This window comes from Emys orbicularis, chromosome 6 (genome assembly GCF_028017835.1).
Source record: "Emys orbicularis isolate rEmyOrb1 chromosome 6, rEmyOrb1.hap1, whole genome shotgun sequence".
NCBI classification, from domain to species: Eukaryota; Metazoa; Chordata; order Testudines; family Emydidae; genus Emys; species Emys orbicularis.
The window spans coordinates 46648594-46665794 of record NC_088688.1 but is presented as its reverse complement, the minus strand read 5'-3'; the positions used below and the strand labels follow the sequence as shown (position 1 = coordinate 46665794).

The 17201-nt window shown below is 43.4% G+C and overlaps 1 protein-coding gene across 3 annotated transcripts in view; it reads left to right on the top strand.

Moving 5' to 3' along the window:
• Window positions 1–17201, top strand: part of SV2C (synaptic vesicle glycoprotein 2C) — a 144049-nt gene that overhangs the window by 49018 nt on the left and 77830 nt on the right. For all 3 annotated transcript variants that reach the window (XM_065406576.1, XM_065406577.1, XM_065406575.1), the window contains one exon: window positions 564–744. In XM_065406576.1, the coding sequence (XP_065262648.1) occupies window positions 564–744 (181 nt within the window). The remainder of the gene's footprint in view (window positions 1–563; window positions 745–17201) is intronic.

Here is a 17201-nt window from a genome sequence, read left to right as displayed (position 1 = left end):
GAACCACCGTTTGGCCATGCCTGGCACAGACTGTACTATAGAAAAAGAGAGAAACAACAAAATGGTAGTTCTTTGATACTGCTGCACTCTGATAACTACCATTCATTTGTTTCTTAATTCTTAAAAACAAGTTGTGCTTAGTCTAATAACTACTGGTGGCTAATGATCCCACACATAACTGCTTGTTTTTAATAGGTTTCCAGCAATGCATTTCTGTAGGGCAGATTTCAATTTTTGCAGTGTTATCGTGCATGCAGTGTGCTGCTGTGGGATAGCTGGAACTTTTTCTCCACTTCTTACTCCTCTGCCTATAGCTAGAGGCACCTAGTTTAATAATATATTAAGGCTCACAATAGGGTGTCTATTCTTCCACAGATGCATTTGCAATTTATACACCTAACTCACTCATAAGCAGATAGGGGACAAAATTACTTCCTGTTCTGTAATTTCACAAGTTAAAAAGTTTGCTGGAAAAATACTCTAGTATGTTATGATTAATTTTTGGTCAATTGACGTCAGTTGTGTAGCTCACAAAGTAACATCTTGTTTTCTGTGTGTTGCAGGTAGCATAGTGTACCTTGGGATGATGTTGGGGGCATTCTTCTGGGGAGGCTTGGCAGACAAGGTGGGAAGGAGGCAGTCTCTCCTGATATGCATGTCTGTCAATGGATTCTTTGCCTTCCTGTCATCATTTGTCCAGGGCTATGGCCTCTTTCTCTTCTGTCGCTTATTTTCTGGATTTGGGTAAGCTCTTCTGCTTTCTTTCATTTCTTTAATTTTTCTGTGTTTATGAAACTTGCCATATGTTTAATCATATATGGATATGCACATTATGTAATGTAGGGTTATAGTCTTGTTTCAGTGGCTGGAGAATTACACAGTGCACATATGTGACTAGCCCTAAAAGACCTATCAAAGGGGAGGAAGGATTGTCTTTTGGCTATGACATGGGACTGAGAACTGGAAGACGGGAGTTCAGTTCGTGTTTATGCCACAGATGTCTTGTGTGAACTCTGACAACTAACAATTTCCGTGCCTCACTTTTCCTATCTCAAAATAAAATATTACCTATCTCAAAGGTGTGTGTTAAGACTTCATTAATGTTTGTAATGCATTTTGAGAACTTCATATATATGGTGCTATACAAGCACAAAATGTTACTAGCAGTCGATTGCTAAATGTAAAAACTGATCTTTAGTGACACTTGCCCCATATTGTGGGTGTTACCTTGAGGGTATATTTGGGGCTCTGTTTGTTTCAATTTCTTTTCTTTTGGTCTAAATAATTTTGATGGGAGAGGGATGATTTAAGAGATTGGTAGTAGGACCTTTTCAGTTGCAATTTTAAACCCTGCCTTGGTCAGAATTGGGGTAATATGGGGAAGCTTCTGCAGTCTGCCTGTATTCTTCCTCTGCTTTTGTGGATAAACAAGGACTTGGTCTCCAGCACTAACAATTTGGCACCCCCAATAAGCACTAGATTCACAAAGGGTGAAATTCCGCCATGATACCACTTACATTTTCACTTCAGGCCACTTGCATCCCTGCATAGAGTCTGCAGCCTTAGGGTGGTCCAGTGAGGATCTCCAGCTTCCTCCCTCAGTTCTGACTTCTGCTTCTGGAATGATGGTGGAGACTGAGTTTTTTGGATACAGACTGACTTCCCTTTGGTTCCTCTAGAGTCTAAGGTTTAATGGGATCTTAACAATTTTGTTACCTGTGCTCCATAGACACTGTAGCCATTGTGAGCTGGTCAGCCTAGGACACCAACACCTAGCAAAAGGCTTTCTGTCAAGACCAAGGACTATCCTGCCACAAAATATACATCTCCTCCATTCACTTCTGAGGTATCACAAAAGAAAGTCTCATCTGCCTTCCAATCTAAATCTATGGAACCTCAGAAGAGGAAGCTATTGAAGAAGATCCTATTCGTTAGAGTGCCTCTAGAGAGAGAGTCTTCATCCTCTCCTGAGGATACAGTATCATAGAATATCAGGGTTGGAAGGGACCTCAGGAGGTCATCTAGTCCAACCCCCTGCTCAAAGCAGGACCAATCCCCAACTGAATCATCCCAGCCAGGGCTTTGTCAAGCCTGACCTTAAAAACCTCTAAGGAAGGAGATTCCACCACCTCCCTAGGTAACCCATTCCAGTGCTTCACCACCCTCCTAGTGAAAACGTTTTTCCTAATATCCAACCTAAACCTCCCCCACTGCAACTTGAGACCATTACTCCTTGTTCTGTCACCTGGTACCACTGAGAACAGTCTAGATCCATCCTCTTTGGTACCCCCTTTCAGGTAGTTGAAAGCAGCTATCAAATCCCCCTTCATTCTTCTCTTCTGCAGACTAAATAATCCCAGTTCCCTCAGCCTCTCCTCAAAAGTCATGTGCTCCAGCCCTCCACTGGACTCTTTCCAATTTTTCCACATCCTTCTTGTAGTGTGGGGCCCAAACCTGGACACAGCACTCCAGATGAGGCCTCACCAATGCCTAATAGAGGGGAATGATTACGTCCCTCGATCTGCTGGCAATGCTCCTACTTATACAGCCCAAAATGCTGTTAGCCTTCTTGGCAACAAGAGCACACTGTTGACTCATATCCAGCTTCTCGTCCACTGTAACCCCTAGGTCCTTTTCTGCAGACCTGCTGCCTAGCCACTCAGTCCCTAGTCTGTAGCAGCGCATGGGATTCTTCCGTCCTAAGTGCAGGACTCTACACTTGTCCTTGTTGAACCTCATCAGATTTCTTTTGGCCCAATCCTCTAATTTGTCTAGGTCCCTCTGTATCCTATCCCTACCCTCCAGCATATCTACCACTCCTCCCAGTTTAGTGTTATCTGAAAACTTGCTGAGGGTGCAATCCACGCCATCCTCCAGATCATTAATGAAGATATTGAACAAAACCGGCCCCAGGACTGACCCTTGGGGCACTCCGCTTGATACCGGCTACCAATTAGACATGGAGTCATTGATCACTACCCGTTGAGCCCGATGATCTAGCCAGCTTTCTATCCACCTTATAGTCCATTCATCCAGCCAATACTTCTTTAACTTGCTGGCAAGAATACTGTGGGAGACCGTATCAAAAGCTTTGCTAAAGTCAAGGAATAACACATCCACTGCTTTCCCCTCATCCACGGAGTCAGTTATCTCATCATAGAAGGCAATTAGGTTAGTCAGGCATGACTTGCCCTTCGTGAATCCATGCTGACTGTTCCTGATCACTTTCCCCTCCTCGAAGTGCTTCAAAATTGATTCCTTGAGGACCTGCTTCATGATTTTTCCAGGGACTGAGGGGAGGCTGACTGGCCTATAGTTCCCCGGATCCTCCTTCTTCCCTTTTTTTAAAGATGGGCACGACATTAGCCTTTTTCCAGTCATCCTGGACCTCCCCCAATCGCCATGAGTTTTCAAAGATAATGGCCAGTGGCTCTGCAACTCCTTTAGCACCCTCGGATGCAGTGCATCCAGCCCCATGGATTTGTGCTCGTCCAGCTTTTCTAAATAGTCCTGAACCACTTCTTTCTCCACAGAGGGCTGGTCACGTCCTCCCCATACTGTGCTGCCCAGTACAATAGTCTGGGAGCTGACCTTGTTCGTGAAGACAGAAGCAAAAAAATCATTGAGTACTTTAGCTTTTTCCACATCCTCTGTCACTAGGTTGCCTTGCCCATTCAGTAAGGGGCCCACACTTTCCCTGACCACCTTCTTGTTGCTAACATACCTGTAGAAACCCTTCTTGTTACTCTTAACATCCCTTGCTAGCTGCAGCTCCAGTTGTGATTTGGCCTTCCTGATTTCACTCCTGCATGCCTGAGCAATATTTTTATACTCCTCCCTGGTCATCTGTCCAAGCTTCCACTTCTTGTAAGCTTCTTTTTTGTGTTTTAAGATCAGCAAGGATTTCACTGTTAAGCCAAGGTGGTCACCTGCCATATTTACTATTCTTTCTACACATCGGGATGGTGTGTTCCTGCAACCTCAATAAGGATTCTTTAAAATACAGCCAGCTCTCCTGGACTTCTTTCCCCCTCATGTTATTCTCCCAGGGGATCCTGCCCATCAGTTCCCTGAGGGAGTCAAAGTCTGCTTTTCTGAAGTCCAGGGTCCATATTCTGCTGCTCTTCTTTCTTCCTTTTGTCAGGATCCTGAACTCGACCATCTCATGGTCACTGCCTCCCAGGTTCCCGTCCACTTTTGCTTCCCCTACTAATTCTTCCCTGTTTGTGAGCAGCAGGTCAAGAAGAGCTGTGCCCCTAGTTGGTTCCTCCAGCACTTGCACCAGGAAATTATTCCCTACACTTCCCAAAACCTTCCTGGATTGTCTGTACACTGCTGTATTGCTCTCCCAGCAGATATCGGGGTTATTGAAGTCCCCCATGAGAACCAGGGCCTGTGATCTAGTAACTTTTGTTAGTTGCCTGAAGAAAGCCTCATCCCCCTGGTCTGGTGGTCTATAGCAGACTCCCACCACGACCTCACCCTTGTTGCTCACACTTCTAAACTTAATCCAGAGACTCTCAGGTTTTTCTGCAGTTTCATACTGGAGCTCCGAGCAGTCATGCTGCTCTCTTACATACAATGCAACTCCCCCACCTTTTCTGCCCTGCCTGTCCTTCCTGAACAGTTTATATCCATCCATGACAGTACTCCAGTCATGTGAGTTATCCCACCAAGTCTCTGTTATTCCAATCACATCATAATTTCTTGACTGTGCCAGGACTTCCAGTCCTCCCTGTTTGTTTCCCAGACTTCTTGCATTTGTGTATAGACACTTAAGATAACTCGCTGATTGTCCTGCTTTCTCAGTATGAGGCAGGAGTATGCGCTCTTCTGCTCGTGCTTTCTCCTGGTATCCCACTTCCCCACATCTACTCCATTACTAGCTCCCTGCTTCTTTCAACACTTGATAACCCTTAAAGTTACAGCCTTAGACTTGGAACTGACAGCTGTCCAAAAGAAGTCTCATATATTAAAATCATGACACCTTGTAGAGTAGCTGTACTAACCAACGAAGGGTTGACTGGACTGGTCAATGACCTCTGGATGACCCTTCACTAACTTCCAGAAAGGCTCTGGTTCCACCATTCCTTCTACTGCAGCCCTGCTCTGAAGTCTTCAATAGTGGCTGTGGCTTGTGAGCCAGTGCAAGTCAAAACCACAAATCCATTCCTCATTATAAGGATGCGAGAAATTGGCTTCTTTGGCTAGATGTAGAGATCAGTAGGACTTGAACCTAAGCCTGGAGTGCTACAAGGCAACTAACAGGCCCGCACTGCCACCCAGTAGTAGCTGTAAGCTGGCTTCTACCTCTGATTTATAATCTAGAGAGAGAGGTTCAACACCACAGGAAGTTCCACCTCAAGTGATCTGACTGACAGTAGTCTTAGTGATCCCTAATTGGCTCCTTGTCCCTATATAAACCCATGGAATGTACCAGGTAGTCTCCAGGCAACAGTGTGCATCCCTAGCTAGCTGCCATGACTGCTCTGCTTCTCTGTTCATGAACCTATGGTCATGAGCTTGGGTCTGACTCCCAGCTGATCACTAGAACGCCAACATGGACCTCGATTCCTGGTATTGACCCTCAGTCTGATTCCTGACTCTGTCTCTGACCCTCAGCTTAATTTCTGACTCTGACTCCGGCTTGAGCCTCAGCTTGACTCTTGACCCTAATACTGGCTTTGATCCCTAGCTTCGGTTCTGGAATCCCAAGCTCCTGCCACTAGTCCTGACTACTTTCCCCTAGTATCCTGACAATAGGAAGGCTTATTTATCTGCAACTCTACAAATGAGAGTGGCTAATTATCAGGATCCTCTTGCTAAATATGACTACGCCAAGTGGAACAAGCTGGCATCTTTGATGGATCATCTGCTTGAAGATGTCAGAGGCCACAACCATCTAATCTGAAAGGTAAACACTTTATCAAGGCTGCTTACAGTGCCTCAGATATCGCAGCTATTTCAGTAGCAATGATAGTAACTGTGAGAAGGCTGCTTTCTAAAAGTTCTGGTTTATTTCAGCATGTGCAAACCAAGGTGAAACATCTACTTTCTAAGGGGCCAGAACTTTCCAGTTGCGGGGAGGAAAGACTGGAGGGGTGGGGAAGGGTGAAATCTTGGCTTTCTTGGGACTGTCTTAACCATCATACAAGAAAAGGGCACCGCTTGGCACCCCTCAGTTGTACTGACCTTTATGGGAAGAACTTCCAGAAGTTCTTTTACTCCTCTCTTGGGACTAGGGGGGGAAAAATCTTTAAAAAACAAAAGTTGACTCCAGCTTTGACACCAGGTGAGTGAAGAAGCAAACTTGCCATGAGCCTTGACTCAAGTCTTGTATACATACATCTTTCCTCAGTCCTCCTCTTGGGTGATATGGAGTAGTTACTTCAGTCACATGGGTTTTGGAAATAGAGATAATTTACACATTCAGCTCCATGCCTTCCCTGGACCCTCTTCAGGGATCCTTGGCCAGCACTGATGGAAGATGTCGGCTCCCTCTTTCTATGGGGAGCAATCCAAGAAGTCTCTTTGTTAGCTGGGGAAGGGGCTTTATTGCAGATACATTCCTGTGTAAAGGAAACAAAAAGAATGAGAAATTTTAATCAAAGAATTGAGTGATGTTATGTTTTACAATCTGAACCCTCTGGGATATTATTGGAGAAAGGTGTCCGAATAATTTCCTACAGGGTCAGAACGTTATCTCAGACAATTGTATATAGTTCTTAAGTTATTATGTGAAATATTACATTAATGAGGTAAAAGAAGTGGCAAAAGTGTACACCATTTAAACTAGTCTTTAATAGTACAACGAATCTAAAAGCAGGAGGAGAAACCTGGACAGAAATGCCATCCTCTGATAAGAGGTCTTATGAGAGCAAAGCTGTATGGCGGATGCCAGAATTTCCTGCAGTCAAAATACAACTAAACAAGCAAGAAACCATTCAGAAAAGAACTGTTGATTACATCATAGATTCTTCACAAACTGGAAAACCAGAAGATGAACCAGAAGCTTTTAATAGAAAGTTCAACAGAGCAGAGGGTGGTTAGGCTTTGGGTAAAAGTTTCAAAAGCATGGAAGTCCCATTTTCAAAATGGACTTAGATATCTATGTCCAGTTGACTGTCAGTGAGACTGAGGCTAATTGCCTCAGTGACTTCTGAAAACAGGCCCCTAAGACACAGTCACTTTTGGAAATTTTACCGCAAAACAAGCTTTGCCATTTCAAAGCAGGCTGGACTCCAGAAAAAGCTGAAACATGTTTGCTCACATTACAAAACTGGGAATAACTAGCAGAAAAATAAATATCACACAGATACTGCTGGAGAAAGGGCATCTCCCTGAGGGAGATGAGCATCTGAGAAATGAGCTTGAGGTGACATGAAAAGATGAAGAAATTCTGGGTAACATGCAAAGTCATCTCTTCTTATGACATTGTTTGCCATAAGCCTGGCTCCTCCACTGATAGAGATCAGAACTCGGTAGGAGACTGCACCCTAAAGCTGGCTAAAAAGTCTAGGAGGGTGTGACACAGAGGCTCATTGGTAGTTCACTGTTCTGTGTCAGTAACTCTTGTCAGGCCTGACATACTAGTTACAAATAACACACTTGTTATAATCTGTATCTAAAAGGTGTCGTGTAATATATTTAAAAAAAGAATGACACAGTGGTGATATCATTGTGAAATGTATGTGTTAACATTATATGAGGAATTATGGATATTCACAGCTATTGTGCTTTACAGTCTGGGACCCAACAAAGGGAGAAACAGGTTTTCTTCCAGACAGGAGGGAAGATATCATCTACCAGTCTCCACTGTAAATTAAGCCGGGGGGTGACCTGCATTCTTGTGGCTGTGAGCCACAGTAGCATAGCATTTAAGGTACCCAGAGTTGTAGGGCAGGTGTTGACTGAGCCCCTTGCTGGTGTGGGCTGAATGAACTCCAACGCATCATAGAGGCTTCAGCATTGACTTCCTACAAGCTGAAAACACCTGGAAAAGAGACTGAGAGCTGCATTCATCAGCTGGCCACTGAAGGCTCCTCCTACATTTGACTAAGACAAATAAGCACCTTGTTAACTCTGTCTTTTAAGTCCCTAGAGGAAGACTTCTGCAATACTGGAACAAGATTTTTAATTTCACCATGAGTTAATACTACCTTGAACTAAAATTGCTACCTATTATGGCAGATCAGCCATTGTGAACTGTTGACTCGTGCTGGAGAATTTTATCTAAACTCCAGGTAGTCTTGATAAGTAACAGACTTTAATTTATTTCACTTTACCTAAGTGATTACTTGATTATTTTAAGCTGAATTCTTCTTTTCAGAAAGCATGTGTTCCTTTCACAACATCAGAACATATACTAGACTTTTAGTTTATAAAGCAGTGGTAATCCCAACTCTCCTCTACGGCTGTGAGACTTGGGTGTCCTATAGACAACTCCTGAAAAACGCCAGCACCAGCACTTTCTTCGGAAGATCCTCAATATAAAGTGGGAGGATTGTTGCACTAATGTCAGTGTCCTCACAGAAGCCAACATCTTCAGCCAGCATTATCCAGCATCAGCTGAGGTGGAGCAGGCACTGTGTGCGCATGCTTGATGTACCCTTACCAAAACAACTGCTGTATGCCCAACTCACCAAAGGAGAAAGGAAATGGGGGAGGCTAAAAGAAACGCTTTAAAGACACCTTCAAGATAAATATCAAGGCATGTGGCATTGACACCACACACTGGAAGACAGCAGGCCAGGATAGGGATAACTGGCGAAGACTTGTCAGAAAGGGAATGTCCACTTTTGAAGAAAATCGCCTTGCCCTGGTCACAGAAAAACGCCAGAAAAGAAAGGAAAGACAAATGTCACACAGCAAGCGCGGGCCAACTCTGTCTTCTAGCACCATCTGCAATGTCTGCCAACGAGCCTGTGGCTCAAGGATCAGCCACCTCAGCCACCAAAGGACCCATGAAAAATAAAACCTGTGAAAAAGATCATCCTCGATCTTGAGGGATTGCTGACAACCTAAGTTACTTAGCTGTATAAAACATTTGTTTCAGTAGGAAATTTCAGTCTAGGTGCCTTGAAATAATTTTAAGCTGATAAGTGATGTAGCATAGACAGGGGCAGCTCCAGGCACCAGCGCAGCAAGCGCATGCCTGGGGTGGCAAGCCGCGGGGGGCGGCCTGCCGGTCGCTGTGAGGGCGGCAGTCAGGCTGTCTTTGGCGGCGTGCCTGAGGGAGGTCCGCCGGTCCCACGGCTTCGGCGGCAATTTGGCGGCGGGTACGCCGAAGGCGCGGGACCAGCAGACCTCCCGCAGGCATGCCACCAAAGGCTGCCTCACTGCCGTGCTTGGGGCGGCAAAATACATAGAGCTGCCCCTGAGCATAGAGAGTGGAAAATGTATTGTATTAGTTCAGCATCGCACTACATATAACAGCAAACTGAGTTAGAGGCAGTGAAAAGATAGCTGAAAGAATGCATGCATTCTGAGAGCAATTACAACCTAGAAATTCTTCCGATAACACATGATTTGTGGTGTCATGTGAAACTGATGCTTTTTCAAACAAAAAGAAAGAAGCTTGAATTAATGTGTCTTGATTTATAAGCTAACGCATTTATACCCAAAATTATTTTCTGAAGTGGTCTGTCTTTTATCTGAATCAGAGTAAAAGTTAGGTTTGCTCCCTAAACCATGTCATTAACCAAGACACGTTATACTACATACAGTAGAACCTCAGAGTTACGAACACCTCGGGAATGGAGGTTGTTCGTAACTCTGAAATGTTCGTAACTCTGAACAAACCATTATGGTTGTTCTTTCAAAAGTTCACAACTGAACCTTGAGTTAATACAGCTTTGAAACTTTACTATGCAGAAGAAAAATGCTGCTTTTAACCATCTTAATTTAAATGAAGCAAGCACAGAAACAGTTTCCTTACCTAGTCAAACCTTTTTTTAAACTTTCCCTTTATTTATTTTTTTAGTAGTTTGTTTAACACAGTACTGTACTGTATTTACTTTTTTTTTCTCTGCTGCTGCCTGATTACATACTTCTGGATCCAAATGAGGTATGTGATTGACCGGTCAGTTCATATCTTTGAGGTTCTACGGTAGCTTAAATGTGAGAAGAACAATCACCTACTAATTTAATAGACCAAAAGCCACAGATACGTCCCCTCAACTTTGTAGTTTGTGGGGACATATCCAAGGGTCGGGCTTTATACACCTGCTAAGAGGATAACAGTTTGTTTCAAGACATGTTATGATCTAGAGAGAGTTTCCATCCTGCAGACCTTGGAGCACATTTAAGTGGAGTCAATGCTCCGCTGCCACAGCTTTTCTAAGAAGCTTTTCAATAGAGCCTATTTGCAAAGCTGCTACCTGGTGCTCTGAACACAGGCTAAATCTAGGGAGCAATGCTATGCAAAAGTGAAGAGCTGGTACTTAATTGAATAGTGTTACAATCATTATTTTGATCCTGCTCAGACCACCTTTATGAGGATCACAGTTACCAAACTTCCAGGACCAGAATCAGGTTGCATGCAATGGAAGTTCTTTGAGATGAGTGCCTGCACGGATCCATACAAACCACCTTCTGTCACCACTTCTTCAGAATCTATGTGCTGACCTTTGAGGTACTAGAAGGAACTCTGAGGAAGGGTGAGGACATAGCTCCATATATCTAGCTTGTGCCTAGAGGTTTGTATTGTATAGTCCCAGAAGCAGTCACATGCCCCAGTCACCTAACCCCATAGTCATGGGCTTCTCTTAGTGACTAAAATTCCTAAACCTCCAATCTGAAAGTGGCTATTTCTCTCTAATAGACATTCAGGCTGCACATGTACCTGAACAACCTGCATCCTACTGTACATGGTCCAGAAACACTTGAATTTAAAACACAGTTACAATGAACTGCATTGTACTGATTTTCATTAAACTACAATTTTTCTAAGGCATCATTCAGCAGTTATTCCTCAAGGGAAACTGGTATGAGTGCCTGCTCACTTTCAGATATTACCAGTTTCCTGAAGGCTCTGAAGGGAAAAAGTCTTTTATGAGACTGGGTGGCAGTGGGAGTCTGTCACCAGACTATAAAAACCAGGCAGAGAAAAGAGGAGCTGATAGGAAGGGGGAGTAACGGTTGCAATCGGACAGTGGAGCAGGAAAGGCAGGACAATAGTTGGGTTGATCCAAACCAAGAAGCAGCTTAATAGCAGTTGTATGTTTCAAACTCTCTCATGTAGCATCTTAGCTGACCACAGGTAACAGGATGGATGAATATTGCAAACGCCATCACAGACCGACATAATCTCTACTGTACTTTCACTGTCTGGCTCTGGTTCAGTTTATAAGCAGAAGATGACTAGCTATTTCAGTCAAAGAGCATATTACTGTCTTATGCATTTTAATCTTGTGTGTTTTTCTTATTTATCTGTTTATTCCTGACATGCCTCTGCATTTCAAGCCCCTTTCGTGAGTAAATCTGCAAACAAACACCAGATACTTTCTAAAGCCAGGTTCCTGATTGCTCTGCATAAGTGTTGCTTGCATCCCAGCTGTCACAGTGTGCGTTGCCCAAATCTATTGCGACAAATTACAGCCCTGCAGGTAGATTAGCAGACGCTTATAATTTTTTTGATGTGACAAATAGAGAGATGCATCTTAGTTTATTGTTTATTTTCAGAAATCCATCTCTCCTGCCATATATTGGCTAAATTCTTTTTTGTTCTTCACTCTCGTAATTCCACAGAACAAATGATAACTACTGATTAGTTCAAGCATAAAAATGTAAATCCCTGTTCCTTCAAACTTGTATTCAGTATGATGAATTTTCTTTTGAGGTCAACAATTGCACCTTCTTTTGGTGAAAACTAAGACATACACCTCTACCCCGATATAACGCGACCCGATATAACACGAATTCGGATATAATGCGGTAAAGCAGTGCTCCAGGGGGGCGGGGCTGCGCACTCCGGTGGACCAAAGCAAGTTCGATATAACACGGTTTCACCTATTACGTGGTAAGATTTTTTGGCTCCCGAGGACAGCGTTATATCGGGGTAGAGGTGTCATACATTATTTTGAGTGATTTTTTCCAGTAAGTAATAGTTCTCTTCTTTAAATGTTGCTGTCTAAAATAGAAAGATCGAAAATTGATATGAAAACACAGTTATGGTGGAGGTTGAGTGAAACCTCACTGAAGTTGGATGACAGATGGGCATGATAGATGTAGATAGGATAAATGTAAGAAAGGTAAAACAACAGGATACCTTTTAAAAAAAAAAACACCTCACATTTTGGAGCACTTTCGTCTTTGGTGTAAGCCCATTGAATGAATTTAACCCATTATATCTAGCACTTATCCAAATGGTATAAATTTTGTAACACTCTTAATGAATGAATTCATGAGGCAGTGCTCAAAAGTGCATGTAATAATTTTAGGAAGGACATATCTACTGTAATGAAAATCCCCAGGAGCAGGACTCCAACTGGCTAGAAGACTGTCTCATTCTTGCAGATGATGACCTTGTCTCGATAAAACATGCCTTCATTACCTCCCAACTGGACTAGAGCAGTGCATGCCTTCATTACCTCCCAGCTGGACTTGTAAGCACTACGCCTGGGAAAATTACAAAATTCAGCCATGTGCTTCCTCAGCAATCTGGGGTGTCACCACCCCACTACGTTTCTTGCTCGTGTCACTGGCCTCCCACAGAATACTGCATCAACTTCAGTCCTTATTTTTAGGGCAATATATTGAACTTCCACTAGTCAAGAAAGCTGAAGTGCTTCGGGCAAGGTATTGAAAGTTCACAATAACTTTGTTTATGTAGTGAAAATGTAAATAATTGTCCACTATTAAAACTGAAGTGATTTTGTGTTGAAGTTATAAAGATTTTATGCCACCAAGAGAAAAGTTTTTAACAACAATACAGATTTAGGCTTTAGCCCCTGATGCTGTGAACACTTACGCACTTTGAAGTCAATGGAATTAGTCATGTGTATAAAGTTATGAACCTCCTTAAGTGTTTGTAGGATCACAGCCTTACTTTTTGATATGTTGTTCTTTGCCTATAGAAATTTTATAATATTCAAATAAGATACCCTAATAGTAGAGGCATTTTTTAGAAAGCATTTATAATTTAGTTCATTTTAAATTTTAATCTAAAATTGCAATAAACTGCACAATTTTTCAAACTGGTTTTATGAAGCCTCAGATGTATTTAAATCAATGTTGTTGTTGTTTTTTAAAAAAAATCAGGTGATTTAAATCAGTCCACCCTGCTGTCAGAATAACCAGCATTTTTAAGTTAGGGCCAAGCCTTTTCAGTTCAGTATAGAAAAAAATAGAATATGGTGTGTGTGTGTGTGTGTGTGTGTGTGTGTGTGTGTGTGTGTGTGTGTGTGTGTGTGTGTGTGTGTGTGTGTGTGTGTGTGTGTGTGAAGAGAGATACATTTTGGTGCCTGATGTTTATTTTACAAATGAGGATTAACCACATAATTCCTAAATTTAACAAGGGCACACAGCATACTTTGTTTAGCTAATTAATTGTCTGAAGCAGATGTAATAATGTGTCCTGTGGGAAATGGTGTTCGTATTCCCTGTAAAATGCAGGGTGAAATCCTGGTCACATTTAAGTCAATGGCAAAACATCCATTGACTTCATGGTAGTCAAAATTTCACGCCTGTTTATAATTTCACCAAGGAGCTAATGGTGACTAAAAGCAGACTGCTTTAATACATCATTTTCAATTTTATTATAAAAATACAGTGGGTCAAAATTTTTTCTGTTACACCAGCAAAGATCTCGAATAACTCAGCTGAAGTCATTGGAGAGTCATCATATATTACCAAGGCCAATTCAAATAATGCTTCCAAACCTTCAGCTATACAGGGTTTTTAGGTCATAGGGTGCAATCCAGCCTGCTAAAAGCAGGTTGACATGTCAAAGTGATGTTAGCTGCCCATGCTCCAGTGTGGTGTTCTCAGTGGTGATGGTCACTGCTTTGTGCAAAACCCCAGTTTGAGTGGCCTGGGTCATTCATTGACCCAGGCAACATTGGTTAAAATCAAAGCAACTAGAAAAAGGTAGAGTCCATAAACATAACATAAATAAGACAAAAAGCCCTTGGCCCTCAGGGCTTCCATCTCCATCTAAGTCCCTTGTACTTCCAGTCTCCCGGTTGGCCACAGGAGAAACAAACAACTGCACCCTGCCCCGGTCCGTAACTTTGGTTATCGTCTTCCTGTGAAGGTTCGGGGCGACCCTGTGCCTGTGTAAGCAGGTGGGGAAGGTCTTGTTGCATATTTGGAGGTGTCTGTTTGTCATCCTGGGGGACTTTTGTCGAGGCACCCTAGGAGTGATACTTATTGTGGGCTCTTTCTGACACCCAGCTGGGTGTTAGGGCCTTCCTGGGGCTTATCTGGCCTAGTTCCCATCTCTCCCTCATGGTGCGGTTCTCTTCCTTGTTGCTCATAGTGGCCCATGGTGCCTCTTTGGTGGGAGGCTCCCAGGCAGCTTGAGCAGTCAGGTAGTCTTCCATGAGGTGGATCGCTTCCATCAGTGTTTCCGGCCAGTGTCTGCAGCCCCAATCTTGGCCTGCCAATGGGAGAATCTGTATGAACTGTTCAACATCAATCAGCTCCACTGCCTGGCGTCCCATCTGAGTTTCTGACTTTAGTCAGCACCACCAGAAGTCCTTCAGTTTCTGGGCAACGCTCATTGCCTGGCCTTTGGGGGTATCTCTCGTTGCAGAAGAGCTGATGGTAGGTCTCTTCGTTAATGCCTTATCAGTCTCAATATGGCTGTCTTCACGAGTTCATAATCTTGTGCAGCCATCCAGTCAAGGCCCTGGTACACTGCCTGAGCTCCGCCTGCCAAAATGGGGCACGCTGGATAGCCTACTGCTCTGAGGGCCATTGGGATGCCAACGCTACTCTCTCAAAGATTATCAGGAAGGACTTGGGGTCGTCATCTGCCATCATCTTGGGAAATGTTAGGTCTAGGGACGTTCCCCAAATTTTGGTAGGCACAGCTCCTGCCATGGTGTGGTTCAAGCAGCTTTGTAAAGGCAGCAGGTCAGTCATATATTGTAATAACTGTTACTGGTGTGTCACCATCTGCTCTAACAGTTGCTGTTGTCACTGCTGCTGTTGTGCTTGTGAATTGACTAGCCACTGTAGGAGCCGATTCACCTTCGTTTGGGACTTTTTTGTTGTACATTTTTTGTTTTGTTTTTAATGAGTTGTCCACTTTTCAGTGGTAGTGATATCCCACTTTTGGTACCACCCGTCAGTAGTAATGGACACCGTCTTTTGCAAAACCTCAGTTGAAGTGACCTGGGTTGGGCCTTGACCTGAGCAGCAGTGGCTTAAATCAAATCAACTAAGAAAAGGCATAGTCCATAAATGAGTCAAAAAGTCCTTGGCCCTCAGGGCTTCTGTCCCCATCCTTTGTACTTCCAGGGGTTGCTAGCTCCTTTGGAAGACTGGCAGAGAGTTGTTGCTCCCTTGAAGTCCCACATTCTTCTGCCCCCTTCTTACCCTGTTCCTCCCTCTTTATTTCTCATAGGTGTGCCAGGGTGGTACTGGTTTAGGTGTCTGCAGGCAGGGAGAGTTCTTAACCTCTTTCTGCCTGTGTGTTATGTTGGGTTTGTAGACCTCGTCACAGGTGTTTGAGCTGCTTTATGCTGACAGAGAGCATCCTGGGGATATCTTAAGCTGCTTGTCAGGGATCAGGATATCTCTCCTTTTATCATGACACTAGGATATGGCACATTACAAGTTCCTCCCTCCTTCAGTTTACTAGGAAACATCCAGCCATTTCCCCCTAACCCTCCACAGACACTTGTACGAATTCTAGACTCAAGGCACATTCCCTTGAGCTCTGCTAAGGTCCCAGCCCCACAGCTTGCATGGCCTTGGAGATTTGGGAATAAGATTACATGCTGAATCTTGAATTTCATAGTCATGGGCCCCAGATTTGCCTGAACTGTCCCTGTGTACTAGATAGTTTTTGTAAAGTGATATGAACGTGCAAAGCTCTATATAAATACTTAGCTATGACTATTTATTATTAATACAACATTGCATAGGCTACCTGAATTTGTAACTACTACCATAGTAACTGCAATATGTGGATATAGACTAGATTCTCTACTAGGTGACAAGAACTTAGAAGTGACTGTTTTTCCTTTTTGCTTCAATCTGGACCCTCATTTAATCAAATTTAGAAGCAAGAATATGGTGATAAGATTAGTAGAAGAGTGACCAGAATATGTAAATACCAGTTAAATATACCCAGAGGCTACCACAAACTTCTTTAATGGATAGAATCAATTATAGGGAAAAAATCACTGCCATGCCAAGAACTCGTTTTCAAAGCAAATATGGCGTTAAAGAAACAGGCTAAAGCAAGCCCCAAGTGAAAGTGTTGCTTCTAAAAGATGAGCACCTCGATCGCCAAGTCAACACAAGTGCATGTTCAACACCTCTTAGGATTAGGCAGGGATATGGAAAACTTGTTTCTGCCACTGCCAGTGATTCTCCAACATAATATAAGAAATAATTTGAGCAGCGAGTACTATATTCAGGGTATTTTTGTAGGGGTGAGAGTCAGTGCTCCACCTCAGACCAGGAGGGGAGGTTATGGCAGCTTTAAGACACCTTTGTACACTTCCAGTCTTGGGCTGTTCTGGAGACTAGACCCCAGCCTGATTGAGGCAGCCCTGAGGGCCTGTCTAAATTAACAACATCCTCCACAGGCTCAGAATCTCCGTAGCACTGTGGGCTGCAGCCTCATCCCTGACTTGCTTTCCACAAGCTTACATCCAGCAGTACCCTATTCCAGGACTTAAAGGGGATCCTTGGAGAACAGCCTTATGATTGTCTTCTGTGTCTGTACCAGGGGGATTCTCACCCAGATTGGTATGAGGCTGTAAGGTCCCCTTTACACCAGTCTGGCCCTTTTATCCACCATAAAAGGACTGGAGTGGGGATGAAGATTTCACACTACATTTCTAGCTCTATAGCAAGAGTTGTATTTTATGGGGCTATGAATCTGTGTAGCAGGACTTTTGCAGAGAATTTAAGAACTAGCATGCTTCAGTCAATCTCGGGAGCTATTTATAATATATGTAAGAGTCTATTATGGATCCTTTGCAAATTGATGCCTAGAAGGAAGCAACAAAAGAACAATCCCC